This window comes from Solanum dulcamara, chromosome 2, assembly GCF_947179165.1.
Source record: "Solanum dulcamara chromosome 2, daSolDulc1.2, whole genome shotgun sequence".
Lineage (NCBI taxonomy): Eukaryota > Viridiplantae > Streptophyta > Magnoliopsida > Solanales > Solanaceae > Solanum > Solanum dulcamara.
In genome coordinates this window covers 80,120,911-80,140,243 of record NC_077238.1, presented here as the reverse complement: position 1 = coordinate 80,140,243, position 19,333 = coordinate 80,120,911, and the positions used below count along the sequence as shown (strand labels likewise).

At 36.6% G+C, this 19,333-nt stretch overlaps 1 protein-coding gene and 1 long non-coding RNA gene across 4 annotated transcripts in view; one reads left to right on the top strand and one right to left on the bottom strand.

Annotated features, from left to right (window-relative positions):
- Positions 1–19,333, top strand: part of LOC129880966 (uncharacterized) — a 55,749-nt gene that overhangs the window by 27,129 nt on the left and 9,287 nt on the right. The window lies entirely within an intron of this gene.
- The window catches only part of LOC129880963 (DNA repair protein RAD50), a 29,870-nt gene that overhangs the window by 5,319 nt on the left and 5,218 nt on the right, over positions 1–19,333 (bottom strand). For 2 of the 3 annotated variants that reach the window (XM_055955244.1, XM_055955245.1), the window contains 14 exons: positions 18,808–18,922; positions 17,687–17,915; positions 17,296–17,474; positions 17,023–17,193; positions 14,996–15,100; positions 14,807–14,914; positions 14,516–14,727; positions 14,310–14,402; positions 9,217–9,344; positions 8,536–8,650; positions 8,186–8,315; positions 7,884–8,093; positions 4,873–5,081; positions 4,514–4,715 (listed from right to left, as the gene is read on the bottom strand). In XM_055955244.1, coding sequence (XP_055811219.1) covers positions 4,514–4,715; positions 4,873–5,081; positions 7,884–8,093; positions 8,186–8,315; positions 8,536–8,650; positions 9,217–9,344; positions 14,310–14,402; positions 14,516–14,727; positions 14,807–14,914; positions 14,996–15,100; positions 17,023–17,193; positions 17,296–17,474; positions 17,687–17,915; positions 18,808–18,922 — 2,206 coding nt within the window. Of the gene's footprint in view, positions 1–4,513; positions 4,716–4,872; positions 5,082–7,883; positions 8,094–8,185; positions 8,316–8,535; positions 8,651–9,216; positions 9,345–14,309; positions 14,403–14,515; positions 14,728–14,806; positions 14,915–14,995; positions 15,101–17,022; positions 17,194–17,295; positions 17,475–17,686; positions 17,916–18,195; positions 18,432–18,807; positions 18,923–19,333 lie in introns of those variants that run through there. The other variant, XM_055955246.1, reaches the window with a different exon arrangement.

Below are 19,333 nucleotides of genomic sequence, written 5' to 3'. Positions count from 1 at the left end.
ACTTGGAATTATGCCTTTAATTGTAGTTTACTAATTTTAATGGGTTTCATATTGAAGCGGGTACATATGAAACATATTTATACAATATGTGAGCTTGTTATATTGTTTAATAGGGAAGTGGGCCACATATCTTAAGACATTAGCTACTTGAGGTTTAAATAGGGAATTAAGAATGAGAAACAATGCACTTACACTTCATATAGAAGAATTCAAGAATGAGGAGCTTTGAATGCTCCAAATGGCAGCTGCAACTAATGACTTGAAGGTGAAATAAACCTTAAGGACATCTATGTTTGGAGAGTTCTGGGAAGGCACAAAGCAGATAGCACTGCCAATTCAATATCAAACTTACAATGAGGAAAAATAATTAATCCTTATTTAAGGTATCAATTTTCTTTCATGGGGATTATTCTTTTCAACATAAGTATCAATATATAGGATTCATAATTGTGTATTAGATAGTGGGATACATTTTCACCTTTAAGAACATTGTATTTGAGAAATATTGAGATTTAGCCCTAAAGCTTGAAATAGGGAAAACTTGAGAGTTGACCCATTAATTGACATCAAGATTGAAACTTAATTATAGATTTGGACTGTACGACTTATGGGTAACACATCCATCTAATCAATTTTGGATTTCGGAACATTGACCCGAGGGAAGGGTTTGAGTTGACTTTGACCTTGAAGTGTCCTAAAATTATTAGACTAGCTTCCCTGGACTAATTTGGACCTGTTATTTGTGTTTTTTAATACATTGATGCTATTGGAGATGTTTTGGCATTTCAAGAAAGGTTTTTGTACCAGTTATAAGGCAAGTGAGACTTAAACTTCTCGAATACTTGCTTTATCAGTATCATGATTTGGAACTTGCATTATTTAGCTTTTAAATACCTAGTGCGTTGTAGGGTGAGCTGTGTACTAGGTCATATAGGATATTTTGAACAATCAATGTGAATTATACATTCTTATTTCCGAGATATGACTTTAATGAGACATAAAGCATGGCACAAATTGTTTTCCTATAAACTGAGCATGGCATCCTAGAGATTAATTGTTATATCATGATAGGGATATTTGGCATTTACCAATCCAGATTGGAACTGTTGGAACAAGGATTTTCAGTCCTCTGCTCTACCAATCTTATATGCATTGCTTGACTGGTCTTTCACGACAATATTTGATGACATGATTACTTGTATCAAATATGTACATGCTAGTTGACTGCGTAGATATCAATATCTGGCTGCTTGGTCTATTGAATTCTAGTATACATAAGGTCCTATGAATGTCTGGTCTAACAGATCCCGGGTACCCGTAAGGACCTATATGAATCAATCAGTGGAACACTTGGAATCCATTAGGGCCCAGGGTCTAGAATGACTAGTCTAGGTGACTTGATCCCCAAGGGACTATTATTAGAACATGATTGGTCTAGGGAACTTGATCCCCCAAGGCCTATGATCTGGACATGATGTTTGATTGACTTGTACCTGTGTGTTGCATGTTTTATTTGCTGCTCTAGTATGGTATTAAAAGGATATATATGTATACCCTTTGTTGCTTTCATGCATTGTATTTTTAAGACTTGCTCTAAGTGTCGATCACGTCCCTTGAATTTGGATTGTGACAATTTTCTTCTCTGAAGGTTTTATCTTAGGTTTTCAAATTCTGCAAATTTTCTTCTCTGAAAGTTTTTTTCTTCCCTAAGGGAGTTCTTGTTCCAAAAAAAAAACACTTGGATTGTTACTCAAACAAGAGGGTGACACAAAAGTAGTACTCCCTCCGTCCCAATTTATGTGATCCAGTTTGATTGGGCAAGGAGTTCAAGAAATATGAGAAGACTTGCAATGTTCCACAACTACCCTTAAAAAGAGTACATTTTTGTCGGCTTTTTGCCAAATAATTGGGACCCAAAATGGGTAAAATGTTGATATGATCATTAAGTATTTGCCAAATTAGGAAATGTGACATTCTTTTTGGGACTGACTAAAAAGGAAAGTGTCGTATAAATTGGGACAAAGGGAGTAAAAAATAACTCACACAAATTAATTTTTTGAAACTAGTTATTCAATCTTGAAAAATTACTTGGTCTTATAATTGGAGAGAAAAAACACCTGACCTGACTGATGCTATTTATGGTCAATGGAATCTTGATAATTCTTTTGTTATGACATGACTTTTGAATACTATGCACCCTCAAATTTCTAAACGGTATATGCTGCTTGACACTACGACAACAACAACATATCTAATGAGATTCCACAAGTGGGGTCTGAGAGGATAGAGTGTCTGCAGACCTTACTCCTCTACCTTGTGAGATAGAGAGGTTGTTTCTGATAGACCTTCGGCTCAAGAAAAACATTTCAAAACAGGTTTGAAAAATACAAGGTGAAAGAAGCTCGGATGAAAATACTAAGATAAGAGAAGCATTGGCAGCAAAAACGGTAAAATCACCAAAGCAAACTCTGCTGGAAAAAAATATGAAACTCAACTAAATGCACTTAACTCTCTCAAGGGAATGATGCCCCAATATTCATAATTCGGTATATAATCCATGACACAAAGCAAGATGAGTTGATAATCACTGATCATTACTCCAATGAACTGGGCTATGGAAGAAATAGAGTACTATCAGGACCTCTAAACAAAGTGCAATGATGATACAGTCCTATTTCAAAAGTTGATTACAAAAGGAGCGAGACTCCGAAAAAACCAAGTAGGTATATCCAGGAGTCGAGCAATAAAGGCAGAAAATGTCTAGACATCCAAGGAACCAGACTCTGAAAAAACCTTGCCTTCTGATGAAATTCAGCATCTCCGTCACTCCTTTTCAAACTTGACTCTCCATTGCTGTCACATCCAATTATGTGTAATCACATACTACTTTTATTGCTCACCTTAATTTTATTCTTGGCTTATTGATTATGGTGTGAATGTCGACAGGCTCTTCCAAGGTCTTCTACTCTACATGTCTCAAAACGGATGTCACAATAATCAGTGGCTCTTTAAACCCTGTCTCTGAAACAAGTTTTATTGTTTGTAAACCCAATATTAAACTTCCGGCCTTTCTCCATGTATTTTAATTTCTTGTTAACTTGTTATTTATTAGTTCCAGCATTGAAGCCTTAAATTGTAAAAATCAAATTCTTCCCTGATCATTGTGTCTTTCAAAATATTAAAACAGGGAAGAGGATTGGTTGTGGTAGATTGCATGATGGCTTATACATATTTGATGGAACTCAAAACTTTGGTCAAGCCTCCTTTTATTTATTAAGGATGACGGTCAGGGCACCCGTCATTTTTTGTTTTAAAGAAATTATACCCTAGTTTGTTTTCAAGAGAACTGAATATCATTTATTTTGTAATGCTTGTAATTATGCCAATCATACTAGAAAGTAGAAACTCTTATCCTTTGAGCGATAATAAAAGTACTACTCCTTTTTACGAAACATTCTTATGTATGGGGTCCTACTCAAACAGTGTTTGCCTAGTAGACAATGGTTTGTTACTTCTATTTATTGTTGGACGAGGATGACTTGGGTGCATTTGCTAAAAGCTTAAAATGAAGCTCTCGTGCTTTCAGTCATTTCATAAAATGATCTCTACTTAATTTGAGGCTAAGATTAAAAAAAAACTGAGAACTGACAATGGCACTGAATACATGGATAAAAGATTTGGTACTTATTTGAAGTCCAATGTGATAGTCCGTCACCCAAATTAGTTTTCCTTACACTAGTGCACAAAATGGGACTATTGAATGGAAGAATAGGCATTTGTTAGAAGTAGCAAGATATCCTATGTTTATCATAATTCTACCAATCCCTTACTGTGGGGGTGTCATTCTAGTAATTGTCTATCTTATCAATATAATGTCACTTTAAACCCTCAATTTTCAGAGTTCTTCTGAAGCTTTAAAGGGTAAGAATGAATATATTGTTCCTCCAAAGATTTTTGGTTGTGGCTGCATCATCCAAACAAGGAATGCTGGAAAACTTGATCCTAGAGCCCTTAAGTGCGTTTTCATTGGGTATTCTCTGATGTGGAAAGATCAAAAAAATTATCAACCTCCTCCACGAGATCTTTGTCAGTGTAAACGATACTTTTCAAGAATTTGAGCCCTATTTCAATAATACCCATCACCTATTTCGAGAATGGTTACAAATGTATCAGTTTCTCTATGAATTAGGTAAATGACTAAAGGTGCATGTTATATGTGCCCTTTTCTCAGATATTTTTAATACAAAAAATGAGTAGTCCTGGCAAGGTCTGATAAACAAGGGACAAAGTGGAGCAAGTATAGATGTGACAGATTACAGGTGCTATTTGCATACAACTATCAATATACTGCTCCTTTACGAGACTCCACGAAGACTATACATGCTAGCAGCAAAACAGCTTACCCAAGGAAGAAGAGTACATGCCATAAACAATGAAACTATATGCTATTGGCTAGCTAAATGCAACTATGATAATCATGAATCTAATAAAATATTGATAATGAAACAATTACCTTCTCTTCAAGCTCAATTTGATTTTTCTCCTCCACAAAGCGATCTAATTCCTCTTCTATCCTTTTGATTTGCTCCAATCTGTTTGCTACTCGTGACTTCTCTTCCCTTACATTAGCCCATCTTAGTTGGAAACTTGCATATTCATTTTCCATGTATCTCTGGTCATTTCTCAGCTTCTCCACCTCCGTATACAAATTGTCTCTGGTTGTCAGTTATAGGACATGATAATAGTTACAATCTAAAAGCATAAGGAAGTATACTACAATTCAAAAATAGAGTTTATGCAGGCCACAAATATGGCATGACATTCAGAAAAGAAGAAAGAAGATGTAGTTTAGCGGACAGAAATAACTTTTACTTTTTGCTCTGCAGGTCATCCAATTCTGATTGAATTTCCTCCATGGATCTTACTCCTTGCCCACGGATATCAAGACCATATTCCAAATCATCAACCTGTTTCTGCCGAGCTTGAATTTCTTGGAAAAGTCTGTCAGATGTTTCTACAGGTTGTATTAGCGCATCAACTGCATCCTTCTCGGCCTTTATCTGAGCCAAGACACCTAACACCTGCCAGCAAAAAGGATTATCATGTACAATTAGAATATTTGTGGACACATGTATGAATATTAGTTCCCTTTCACTTGCAAGCTCTGAGAAGTGTGTGTCCAATATCACAACCAATATTATTTGAATGTTGTTTTTGATGAACGTATTTTCATTCATAAACATGGCCAAAAATCTGGTTGTATACAAGAGGTATTCCGAAAGGTAAAGAATCTACAAAAAGAAATGTTCTCTACAAACTCCATCCAATCTTCTATACAATTGGGAACACTATGGGTGCACCAAAAGAAAATAAGGGATCGAAGACTACTCCTCCATCGAGTAAAACTCGACTCTACCTCCTCAAAAGCTCTCGTATTTCTCTCTCTCCATGCCACCCACATTAACGCAAGTGGAGCCACGTTCCAAGCCCTGCGCATTCTCCTCCTTCTCAGGCTCTTCCAACTGAACATCAACTCATACACAGTTCTTGACATAGCCCAAGGAGTACCAAACCACCTAAACATATCTCATCATAGCTTCATGGTAAGACCGCAATGAAAAAGAGATGATCCATATCCTGCCCGCCTCATTGCACATATAACACCAGCTAACGCAGAAAACCTTCCGCTTTCTAAGATTTTTCGCTGGCAATTTCACCCCTCTAGTAGCTAAACACACACTTCTCGGCACCTTTGGTATACACACTGCAATACAAAAGAAAATTTCCTCTTCCCTAACCAAAAGTTCTCATAAAAAAAAAACTGACGGAGAACATGCCATTCTTCCACAAACCCCACCACAAAGCATCGAGATTATCTACCGTTGTAACTTGCTTATGGAGTAGAGTCAACAATCTTTGAAACTCAGTCCCCACCCAGTCGTGGAAGTCTCTCCTAAATCTCAAGTCCCAAAAGTCTCTCACCTTGCGTCCCCCTAATTTGTTGTATTCTCTAGTCTCTTTGGCAAGATATTTTGTGTAGGCTGGGAAAATCATCTTACAATAAACTATCCCCACACCACCTATGACCCCAAAAATTAACTTTCTTCCAATTTCCAACCTTGAATGAGATATTTAGTCCGAAATCATCCCATCCCTTCATGATGTTCCTCCACAAACCACACCAAAAGGCATAGACACATTCTAGAACTCCACTCCCCTTCCATAGCCCCATATTTATCAACTATTACCTCTCTCCAAAAAGCATTTACATCACGCCCCAAATCTCCACAACCATTTATCCAGCAATGCTCTGTTAACACTTTAAGTATAATACCAAACCCTCCCTATTTTTTAGGTGATGTGACCATCTCCCACTGCACCAAGTGAAAGTTCCTTGCCCCGTCCGCCGCATCCCAAAGAAAATGATGTGACTAGAACTACACATGATAAGCAGTGGATGAAAACAAGACGTGACACATTGTTTATTTATCTAATAACAATAATCGTTTTCACAAAAACCTCACCCTCAGGCTTGGCAGGCAATATTTTAAAGTTTTATTGCATGGAAGTCCAAAACAACCACAGAACTTGGCTGAAACCAGCCAAGGAAAGCAAACGCCTGACTACTTCATATCTAGGTGTGAACTTAGGCTGGGTCCACTACTCCTAATGATTTATGGTTTAACATCAGGTGGAAGCTATAAAGCAAAGCCTTGAGCAAGCTCAGGAAGCTGGAAAAAACAATGAAGCAACATTAAAACATGGATATAACTCAGACAAATCCACGTTTTCAAACTCTGTCAAGCCAATATAGCGGAGCACCCACCTAATAAAATTCTGAGTTCTTTGTAATTTGCAAATAGCAGAAAACAAGAAATCAACATACAGGAAGTTATTTAAACCAGCATGAAACAGAACTTAATCGAGTAGATCCTGATACGCGGTTTAACTTACACCTTACAAAAGGGTGTACATTCGCCAACAGCAGAAAGAGCAACAATGTGAAAGAAAAAGGGAAACATAAAGAGAAGTTGGATAGGGACAAAGCACAGGTAAGCAGAGGATGTTCCAGCAAAGTAGGCAGCCACTTGTGGGATGACCTTGGTCAACTTGTTTGTGCTGTCCTTAATCTCTGATGGAGTTAATAGGGGGATCGATATTTTCAGAGTTTGATGACTATCTTAACTTCTATACCTAACTTAAATTGATAATGAGAAATCATGAGGATGAGAAATATATAATATCATGAAAAAAGCATGCAAAACATCCTAACAGGAACCAGTGAAATCAACATCAAAGGATGTCAAGAGATCATATAATCCATTGTGAAGGTAAACTCCAAGACAAGATCTACAGAAAACATATTTTTGATAACCAAGGAATTCATGAGAGCTAGTCGCGCATGGTTTGAAACTCGGTAAGATCTACAGCTAATATAAAAAAGGGCAGCCCGGTGCACATACATCTATAATAGGTGTACGCTAAAATTGCCCAGCATATCGTCAATGTCTTGTTTGGAAGACAAATATGCTTATATATATTAGCTGTAATTCAGATAAAATACTAAAGGATGATGGATATCCTCCATCACCTATTATTCATCCACTGATGTATGTAATTCGGAATCGGCCACAGGAGATATCTCCTTAGGAGCAGATATATCCATTTTGCTGAGTCCTAACTTAGAATCTCTACTGAGAGGAGGAGAAGAGGGCATCAGAAAACAAAAAGAAGAGGAAATTCTATAAAAAATGGTGGGGAATAGGGCCAAAATGGTGGAGGGTAGGTCAAACAAGTCATTACCTAAGCAGTCACATAACAGTTTGACTATACTAATAAAGTCCCAATGCTAGAATATAATATATAACAGGAACTGAAATTACATCATCAAGAGCCTGATTTTTTTGGTCCAATTCTTCATTTAGCTCATTTAAATTCTTCTCTGCTTGAGGTATTGACTCCTTCCCAACTTTGACATACTCTTCATAAACCAAACGAAGCTTGTCTATTTGTTGGAAACGAGAATCAGCATTTGAAGACTCCATAGCCAATACTTTAATATGCTCAGCAGAGCTTGCAGCTTTTACACGTTGCTGCAGTGACAAACAAAAAAAGAGCCAGGAAAGTAGTAGTCAGAAGATGGCCCTCCAACAGAAAGAATAACAAATAGAAATAAAATAACAACCTTCTTAACAAATTCATCTTCCTCTTCAGCAGAGAAAGGACGCTCACAGCAAGGGCAAATATGATGAGCACGAGCAACTCTTTCAAATGGATCGAACATTTGTCGCATACCATCGGCGATGTTGAACTTGCTGATATCATCACATGAAATTTGAAAAGACAACCACATTCAACCAAGCATAATACTATGTTTCGAAAACAGAAGAATCAAAAAAGAGTTTCTCGTGGAACTGATAACTCTGAAGAAAAACATAAAACATAATCTCTAATATGTGGTTATTTAGCAAAAAGTGCAATTTTGACGATTGAATATCAGAAGACATAATAGGAAATGGGCCCATTTTGACCAACCTTTTCTGGACATCCCTTTTCTCTTTGACTGAGTCCATAATTTTAGGATAGGACTCTATACCAGCAAATTCCTGGTCCATCAACTGGAGCTTTGATTCCAGAAATCTCTTTCTTGCTGCAGTGCAGAAAGGGAAAGATCTATGTAAGGCCTCTACACAAAAGAATCATCACCACAAAGATTAATGGAAACACAAGAGCTCAAGATAAGATATTTCATTGAAGAGATTAATAACTTGCATGAAATAAAGGAGAACAAAAGCCCTCAATACTGCTATTTTGCTATGTCAAAGACCCCTTATGTCCAGCTATATACTGGTTAAGAGAATTATCTTTGAGGCACTTACCAAAGTTACAATAAAATTTTCAACTCCGGTATCACTATTATAGATTTTAAACATGTCTCAAAATACAGATTGTGAATAAATGACTGACATGATTGCTATTGTTTTGACAAGTCACAAGTGAAATGACTGTTAAGCTCAAGTAGTTCTTCAGGAAGAATATCTCAATCTGTGTCAATTGGTTCTAACCAGATTACACAATTCAGATAGAATCTGATAGGATACTATTTAAACTTAATCAAGTTGCAATAGGGAATTTTCCATAGAAGCTTCTGAACAAACACTAAGAAAAGACATTTTTTCATGAATCAGATTAGACAAGCACAGATATGAATCTTACAGTCCATGTCCTTGTGATATTTGGTCAAGTTATGATTAACTTCTTCTATTTTCATCTGCAACATATTGACCTCTTTCTCAGCTTCGCGGGCTTTGACACTCAAGTCATCAACCTCTCTCTGAAGAGCCCTGTGCAAGGAAGGTACAGCTTTGAAAGAATATAAAAGAAAAACATAAAGATGCACAGAGATACATAGAAGAAAAGAACAGAGATCGAAAGATAGAAGAGTAAGATTCACTGATCATTGTATAGTGAAAGGACTTCCACCTCCAGCCAAGGGAGTGAAGTAGTGTTAGGGGATGGGACCGCCATATCCACAGGAAAAACAGATTCACAAGTCAATTGTAAACAAACCAGGGCCATTTTATCAGTAGAATAAAGAATTAGGGGATAGCCCTTTATTCCTTTTTCTATGGTGCACTGATGATTGTAATTGTGATTAGTGCTCACCCATTTTATCAGTAGAATAAAGAATTAGGGAACATAGAGGTGTACCCATGATTGTAATTGCGCCTATGCAAACCACCTTTCACCCAGGAGAAAACTAAAATTGGTGTTTGATCTGATCACCGTCCCTTTTTAAGTGGTTTCATTTCATTTTTTATTTTTTGATAAAGCAATAGTTTTATTAATGTATGGACAAGAAATGCACGTATATAAGAAGTATACCAAGAAGTAGAAACATCTACGGTTTCATATAAAAACAACTTGACCTCCTTATGAAGAAACTCCTAATTTATTAAGAAATCACTTTATTCACATAATAGAATTGCTCTCTTAGTATTACAATGTCTACAACAACTTTATACTTACCTCCATAAGGATTCTCAAAGAGTTTGAAGATTTTTTTCAATAACCGTGGTATTCGGACAAACTTGCATGCGTCTTGACCGATTCCACGGAGTACTTGCTACCTCCCGTCAACACAGGTACCAAGTAACTCTGTCCACTAAGGCTTGGACAAATGGAAAAAGATTGCCTAGTGTCTTTTTTCTTCCGCTAGGATTTGAACCTAAGCCTGAGACCTCATTGTTCTCAACCCACTTCGTTCATCTCTATGTCACACCCTTTGGGTACTAAAGAGTTTGAAGATCTTTACAAGTTACACATTTGCACCAAAAGAGAATACAATTTTTTTCTCTCAAGGTTGTTAGAATTAATTACTTCATTTTCAGAACATCTTCTACTCACACCATTAATGTTCATCTGGTGCAGCTAGGAATAGCATTGTACAATTTCTTTAGCTTCTTATGCACTGATTGTCTTCCCAGATCTAGAGGAACATGTGTCATTGCACAGAAGCCAGCTTCACCAAAGAAACAGGTGACTGATTGTCTCTACTGTCTTTCAAGCATAAGGCATTTCTTACGCTGTTGTTTGCACCTTCGAACCCCCAGTATCAAGATGCTTCCCATTCTGCAGCTCAACCTAAAAAAGAATCTTTAAGGGCTGCAGCCATGCAGGTAGCCAATATGACTTAACGTGGAAACTGTGGTGCATTATTTTCGTTTGTTAAGATGGATGAGTAAGATTTCACTAGGAATTACCCTTTCTGTCTCCTGTTCAGATTACGGAATCAATCACTCAACCTTTCATGAGCATTCATTTGGGTAACAGTGATTTTGTAACGACCCATTAGGTCGTTTTGAATACTAAAGTTTCTTATTCCATAAAAGACTCATTCCGCAAATTTTTAATGGGTATTTTGGACTATTCGATAACTACGGTTATTTAGTTGAGGGGTAAATTTAGATAACTAATTTAATTAGTGGGCTAAATTAATTTATTTAATACCCTATACCACTTTATTTATTAAAATAAGTTAATAGGGGTTAGTATTTATTTTTGTCATGCCACAAACTACTGCTACCCTAAGACGAACGAGAGGAGTACAACTGCTTCAGGTAAATCACGCCTCAACCTGTGCAATTGTATGTATGGGTAGATGTCTTATTATCATTATTATAATGATGGATGGTAAAAGAGAAAGGGGAGAATTTGAAAGTTGCAAGGTTCTAGTTGCTAGTTGCTGTAGAATTTGGTTATTGGGATTTTGGTTGGGGGCAAACAATTAATGGCAGTCATTGGCTAATGCTGCCAATGTTTGAAAATTGATGAAATAGGCATTAGTTATTATATTATATTATATTTACATATATATGGAATAGATTGCAGAGAGGTTAATGTCTAGCATGTAGTTGGCAGTAAGTTTACTGGGCATGTTCTTGATTTCGGGTATAGAAATTTCCTGTGGTATCGCCTTAACATTCAAGGTTTTGACATATTAAAATAGGTAATTAAATATTAGGTGTGTTGTATTATGTGAATACCATTAGAGTTATGGAGGAATTAAGACTTAACCCTATGCTTGATATTAAGGAAATTAATTATAGATTTGGGTGAGCTTTTCGATCTAGGCTAGATGTATAGTAATATGGGTGTCTACATACTCGTTTACTTATGGATATTGCATACTTGATAGGTTGGGAACGTTCTGAGGCATTGAAGAAAGGAAAGGCATTGGTGAATTAGCTTGTTTGACTTCCGTTCTTCAGTTGAGGTAGGTTATGATTTATTCTATATCATAAAGAGACTCTTAATAGCGATTGATAGTCATTGAGCAATGTTGTGAAGTTTTCTATGCATTTAATTGTTCTGGTTTGGATAATTGATATGCTATTGTGATTGGTCTACAGTCCTAAGACCATAAAATCCTTAATCTTGAACTTGCTCTATAAAAAGTGATGTCTTGAATAAAGAAGGCTTGATAAAATATTGTTAATGAAGTGGAAAGTGATGAATACGAATGATGAATTAATTATATTATTGGATTGGGTGCCACAACCCGGCACGATATATTAGGATCGAGTTCCACGAGCCGGCATAATATTATTGGATCGAGTGTCACGTTCCGGCACGGTAATATTAAAGGAAAAAAAATTAAATGACTTAATACAACCCGATCTCAAATAACTCATTTCTCAAAAAAGCGTGGTATGGAGGTCTGAGTCCTCACGTATACTCTAGATATTGTCGACTGATTACGTAATTGTTTCATTGTGATGTCACTTAATCTTGATCTTGATCTTGTTGTTTGTCATATGTTAAGTGCTATAGTTGATTTCCTACTATTACTTTATGTATATTGATTTCTATTTCGAGTCGATCGATGATACCTACTTAGTACATGTTGCCCTGCATTGACCCCTAGTTGTATTTTTCTTTGTTTTATTTTGTGGAGTGCAGCTAGTGTACCATTGACTTCGACTCGTCCTCAGCTCTAGCCAGTCTCCAGTATATCATATTTGAAGGTGAGCTATCCTCCTAGCTTGTGTTGGATTCTCTCAGTCATGGCATAATGTTCTTAGCTTTCGGACATAAATTATTTTATTTATCTATTCTAGTGTTTGATACACTCTGACTTGGTATTTAAGATTAGATGTCCTTGATGTGATGACTTTCGGATTTTGGAGAACGTATGTAATAGACTTTAGTGGTTTTTGTTATTTCTTACTTTCATAAGTTGTGCTTTCGCATTATTGTTGCATTTCATAAGTTGAATCGCTAATATAAGTTGGGGTTTGTATTGTTGGTTCTCCCACCTAGGAGGTTAAGTGTGGGTGCCACTCACGGCCCATTTTGGGTCGTGACAGATTTACCATGTTTCTTCTCCTTTAATCCCTTGCTTTTTTGCTGCCACTCTCTATTCTTAAGAACTATTTATTGCAATGCCCCATCAGTCCTTTTCCACTTCTGCTGATTGTACACATATATTGTTCTTCACAATTGTGGTTTGTGATTTACATCGCTGTTAAACCAGCCTTGGAATTCCTAATTGATACGTGTCCAATCCAAATCTTATGCTTCCAACATTTCTACCTCAGCCCAGTAAATTTGAAGTGATCATCCTCTCTCTCATGGCATGCCTCCACAATGCATACCCAAGAGAAGCTTAAGTTCTATTATGGAGATTTGGGGTGATATCTTTTTATAGGTCTTAAGTTCTATTACTGATCTATCCATCTTTACAAGTAAAATATTTTGAGGTTCTCCAGATCCTTCATCTCCACTTAGAAATCTCCATTCTCATTTGCCTAAAAGGCTTTCATTGTGCTTCCTAAGGCTCCTAGTACCCCAGTGCTCCCTTTGTTTCTGATAGCAATACCTATTCCATCACACTTGGTGATATTTTGTGGGAACTTCCTCAATTTATCCAATCTCTTTTCCACTAATATTAAAGGGAAATGTGGAAAGAAATAGGCATTCTTTGTTCAAATAAGTAGGGATCACACTTAGTCATATTGTAAGAGATCTAATCGACCTCCATTGGATATGTATTGCCTTTCCATGTGGCAAGCTAATTCTCAATCCTCAACTATTGAATCCCATACATGCTTGCGTTTGCTCCGAGAGGAAATCCCAGGTAAGGTGGTAAAAACTTTCCAATTCAGCAATCAGCACCATAAAACACTGCAAAAACTTTGGTCCTCGGACACCAAACTGTCTATGCCAATTGGCTACAAAACGGTTGCCTTCCATGTGACTTCGAAGCTGCTCCTCCTAAGATGACTTAAACATAAGCAGCATACTCGTTCACTTTCATACTAGTCCTAGTCGTTTCAGCTGTTTGACTACCAGACACATATGCCTCCTAAACATAACCTTTTCCAGTAATATATAGGGTACAATCCGGATTAGGACATTAGTTTTTCAAAAGGATGTATTCAAACTGGGGAAAGAACAGAATATAAAGCCTATACCACTAAAGTATACACATGTCATTTTGATTGACAAGTACTGACATCTGCATGTATATGCACTTTAGCTTTCAACTGTGATTTAACTCGTGCATATTTTTAAACAGACAAGAGAATCAATGAATGCACTTTTTACCCCAGCAATGTGGAGTAAATTTTGATACCTGTGTTTTGCTTAGTATCTGACAACAATAGCAAACACGTCTTCATTGATCAATAAGAAAAATACTTCTCCGAGCTTTAAAAAGACCAAGAATGGTCTGGTAACCAAACTTCAAGAAACAAATCCAAAAGATTGTACACATTAAAAGTACACAAGAGATGGGGAAAACGAACCTTTGTGCCTGAGTAATTTCGTTCTTCAAGTCCTTGTCAGATGGAAGCCTTCCCTTCAACACTCCTTTTATCTTATCCTTATTATCATCCATTCTGTTAGTTTTATGGGAAAGAAAGCATCATCTTTTGTGAAGAAAAAGCATATAACCATAATAAACACAATAAAAACGTGGATGTAAAATTTATGAAAATGAAATGTGACTTGCATCTTTTTATGATTCTTTTCGAAAATTTGCAACTCTGACTTCTTAAGAGAGAGCTTAATTCTGTCCTCAGACTCAGCTGCCATATGATCTTTTTCATCACGAAGATCTTTTAGTTTTTGGTCTACGGTGTACATCTCAGTCTGTTTTTGCCTTATGTTCAAGTCAAATTCTCTTTCTGCAAGCTGCTTAGACTTCCTCTCAGATTCAATTTGCTGAAAGGCAAAGATGTGTGAGCCACATTACCAAAATGTTCGTCAAAAAGAGTTGAAATATTAAGCAGAGACATCAAACCATTTTCTTTTCCCTCTCATCAAGATGAGCCACATTAACATCAGAAATCTGACGTTCAAGCACATCACGTTCATCCTCTTTCTCTTTAATGCGCTTTAAAATGCCGTCCTGCATCCAATTATGGAACCAAAACATGTGTAAAAATGACAATTCAATAGCATACCAAATAATGTTACTCATAAGAATAACCTTAATATCTGCTTTAGCCTGTTTTTGCGCCTCCTTTTCGCTCCATTCGCGGTTTGCAATGTCGTATTGATGCCATGCAGCTGCAATTTCTGCCTCATTCGATTTCTAGAACAACGTTACTCCAAGCGAAGTTAGCATCTTCATATGATGTCAGTAAAAAATTTAGATACACAAAAGTATGCGAAAAGCTGAGAATGACAGATCAAGGAAATGACAAGACGCTACACGAAGTCACGAACTAGGTGAAACTCTTATCGACTATATTGACCTAAATCACAGTGGTTTCTCTTCTTGGATCTAATACCATATGAAAGAATCTGAGCATCCAACCCAAAACCTTAAAGCAATAGGTGGAGCAGCACGAGACATATATAACCCCTTTGAATGCCCGTACACAACACATGTTGGCAACTACAAAACTTTATACACCTCTTTGGAAGCCCTTCCACAGCCCGTATGGGACAACTATGTAACTCTACCCTCTCGCGCGTGCGCAACTCTTTTTTGGAGGTTCATACTCCCAACTGTAATTCGAACTTACAAGGTGACTGCAAAGCATACCAAATGTTAACTCTGATACCATGAGAAACGAGAGATGAGACGAGAGAAGAAACCATTTGTTTTAATGATCAAACTCAATAGAGAAGAGATCACAGTTTTATGCACATACAGCTGAGAGCATCTGGACAACGTATGGTTCTCTGCTAATCTTTTGTTTTCTGATTAAAGTTTGGTGCAATAATGAAGTTCCAGTCAAAATAGAAAATTGATAATTGTGCTGTCTTTCGCAGAGAACCATACGTTGTCCCCTACTTTTTATATAAAACTTATATACCAGAAATTTTATCCACATAATAAATTATTACTTTATTAAAAAATCAGCATATAGCTTTAACTCACAGAACAAATGATGCATAATCAGTAGGCAGTAGCTACTTCAGTATTAGAGGATGCCTATTTTGTTATTGAAAACCCACACCTTTGAACAAACTTTGGCTTTTGTACAATTTGATAGTTGGAAGTATGGAATGAATGCTTAAACATATGAGTTTAGTTAATCTTGAAATACAGGTAAAACAGGGTTAATATGTAATGCATAAGTTCAATTTGTTAAAAAAGTAATACATAATAAAATCTTACTTGAAGGATTGAACCTACACTTCTAATCAACAAAAAGCAAGGTTCAATACTGGAATCCGTTTTTATTATTATTAAGGTTCAATACCATAATTCGTTGTACCCAAGCCAAATAAAACAACCATTTAGCAGAAATATCAAGGTATGCCTACGATCAAATCCATCCAAGTTCCAATTTTTGAACTCCACATAGAGGAGCCTTCAAGATGACAACATAGAATTATTGCACGAGCACTAATATCAAGCATTTACAGGAACAATTGACTGCATCTAAGAGCTTAAGACTTCAGGAGTTCAGGTATGATGTTGTTTAACTTCTGTAGTTGGACAAGGCACTATATGAAACAGCATATGGGCAGAAAACAAATATCTAAAACGTCGACCCAAAGATGACTACTTTAAGTTGAAGTACAAGATCAATGACCAACAAGATGAATTTAATAAAATACTGCCAAAGCTAATAAGCTTCATTTTGATAAAGACTCGACTCATTGTTAACAGCAAGACTGTACACTTCAGACCCAGGTATACGCCACTGGATAGAATAATCAACAGAAATGGAACAAAGTGAAAAGGGCATTCAAGCCTTATAATACAGCTGAATCAAAGTAATTACAATCATAACTGACAAGTTAAAACAACATAGCATAGCTAAATATATGTATAAAGGGCAGCCCGGTGCACTAAAGCTCCCGCTATGCGCAGGGTTCGGGGAAGGGCCCGACCACAAGGGTCTATTGTACGCAGCCTTACCTTGCATTTCTGTCAGAGGCTGTTTCCAAGGCTTGAACCCGTGACCTCCTGGTCACATGGCAGCAACTTTACCAGTTACTCCAAGGCTCCCCTTCATAGCTAAATATATGTATATATAGTATAAAACAAAGAATCACCTTTTTTTCTTGAAAATCTTTATCAAAATGTGTTAATCGTAGTTTGATACGATTTGTTAAATTCGTAGCAACATCATCACTGAGTGACCCAGTTGGAACAGCCCCTAAGTTGTGTCTGTCAAAAAGCTTCCTGAGAGTGACGTCTCTTTCATTTTTTAACTCTGCATGAGCCTAAAGCACAAAAAAGTAAACGAAAAAAGAACATTAAGACCGCGAAGCAAGATGTGAGAGAACTTCACGAAATCAAATAGAACAAAGGACGAGTGGAATTACTTCAGCATCAGCTTGAAGCTTGCTGATCTCCATGATATAGTTTGTTATGGACTGCTTAAGGAAGGAACTCTTTGCTTCTGAGTCATTCATTTCCCTCTCCAACTTGCTAATCTTTGATTCCAGAAGCGCTATCCTTTCATCAAACTTTGTCTTCCACTCCATCAGCTCTTCATCAGTGTCTAACAATTAAAAATGAAAATATTTGAATACATCAATTTTTACTAAAAAGTATTTCAGTGGATGAACACGCACACATACACAAAAGAAGAATATAACTTTAGGATATTAACAAGGTGAATTAAGTTTGCTTGATGCATTTCTGATATGATTTGGCCATTACTTCTGCGCTGAAAGAAGAAGAATATATATTCGTGTATTCAGTTCAGTAAACCTTCATTCTCCTCTGCAAGGGCTGCATATTGCTTTTCCTTTTCCTTGAACAATGTGCTCCTTTCAGCATTTTTGGTGGCTATGTCTCGCTGCAATTGATGAAGGTCCTTTAAAGTTGCTTCAGTATGGTGGATCTTACTATCTAGAGTCTGAATCTCTTTTTCAAGCTCCTCCATCTGACTTTTCAGTGCCTCTGTTTTCTCTTTGTCTTGAGCAATGCTTTCCCTCAACTAGATCAAAAAAAAAGATCAAATTACGACAATTTTTCCTCTAGCACATGTTTTACATATAGCATTCATTTATCTCATGCAGTCCTCAACTAAAGTGGGAAAAAAAATGTTTGAGGATTACATATTCACATCATTCAACAGTCAAGAAAATAAACATGATAAAAACAACATAGTATTAATTTCTGAAAGATCACGGTAAAGCAAATAATGTGTATGTACATTTGGAAATCTCAAAACCAAAATTAAGCACTAACAAATACTTCAGTCAAACGTTGTTAACCTGTTTTCAAGTAGTCATATACACAGTGACGACCCCTTAGGGTACAAAGGAAGAAGAAGGGAACAGCCCCACTTGCCACCAGCTGAAAGACAGACAGTAGCAAATAGTTTTGACATAGCCAATGGAAATCTTTTGATGGAGTGGATGGCAGTATTGAATGGTGGTGCTCATTAACAGGCCTTCAACAAAATATCTGTCAAATTATCTTTTCAGAAGGGGAGGACTGATCTTGATAACTTATCCACCATGCTCAACAAAATGCACAATAAATCCCTCTTTGCTTTCAGAATAGGAAATTTCTCTTGAAATTCCTCTTGGTGTTCAGAATAGAAACTTCTCTTTGTTTTACTATATAATCTAGTCTAAGACAAGGGACTCAAATTATTGTTCCTCCATTTTCAAGCAAAAGGATCTGACATCATAAATTAATAAGTAAATATAAACAAACATAAGTTCTATCAACTACACTGAACTAGGAACAAGAAAAGAACTGATTAAAGTGAATGCTTTTAGAACATTTGACAACTGCCAGAGTAAATAAAAAGGGGAAGAGACGGAAGAAAAATATGGTTCTGGGTCTGAAGCAAGTTCCAATAAAGGTCACTTCAAAACCTTGTAAGCAGCATCTTTCAATGTCTGAAGATTCTCCAGTTTCAACTTATATGTCTTTATTTCTTGAGATTGATCCTTGTGAAGCTTTTTGATAACCTCCAATGCCTTTGTGTATCTAAACAGTAAAACAAAGCAGAAGTTAGCGCACAGAGTGGATTAAATAAGTTATCATGCCCAATAGATCTATATCCCCAGGACTAAACTGTACTGACGTTGAGTTATCCATTTTTGGGCCTTCAGAGAGAAACCAAAAACAATATACACCAAGCAAAAAAATCAGCAAAAAATGCAAGAAAAATTTTCCCTGCGTACCAGAAAACCACTTTCATTTTGGTTCCTATCAGCTCAACAACTGCACATCAAAAACTGCAATTGCATGAAAATCACCAACCTATTTAGACCATAATCATGAAAGACCTCTAAATCACAGAGAGATGCACCAAACTAGTTATCTCTTGACAGACGTCAGCATCTTAGGGAACACCAAATTAGACATCTTTGAGGAAGATGATCAATGACATATGGG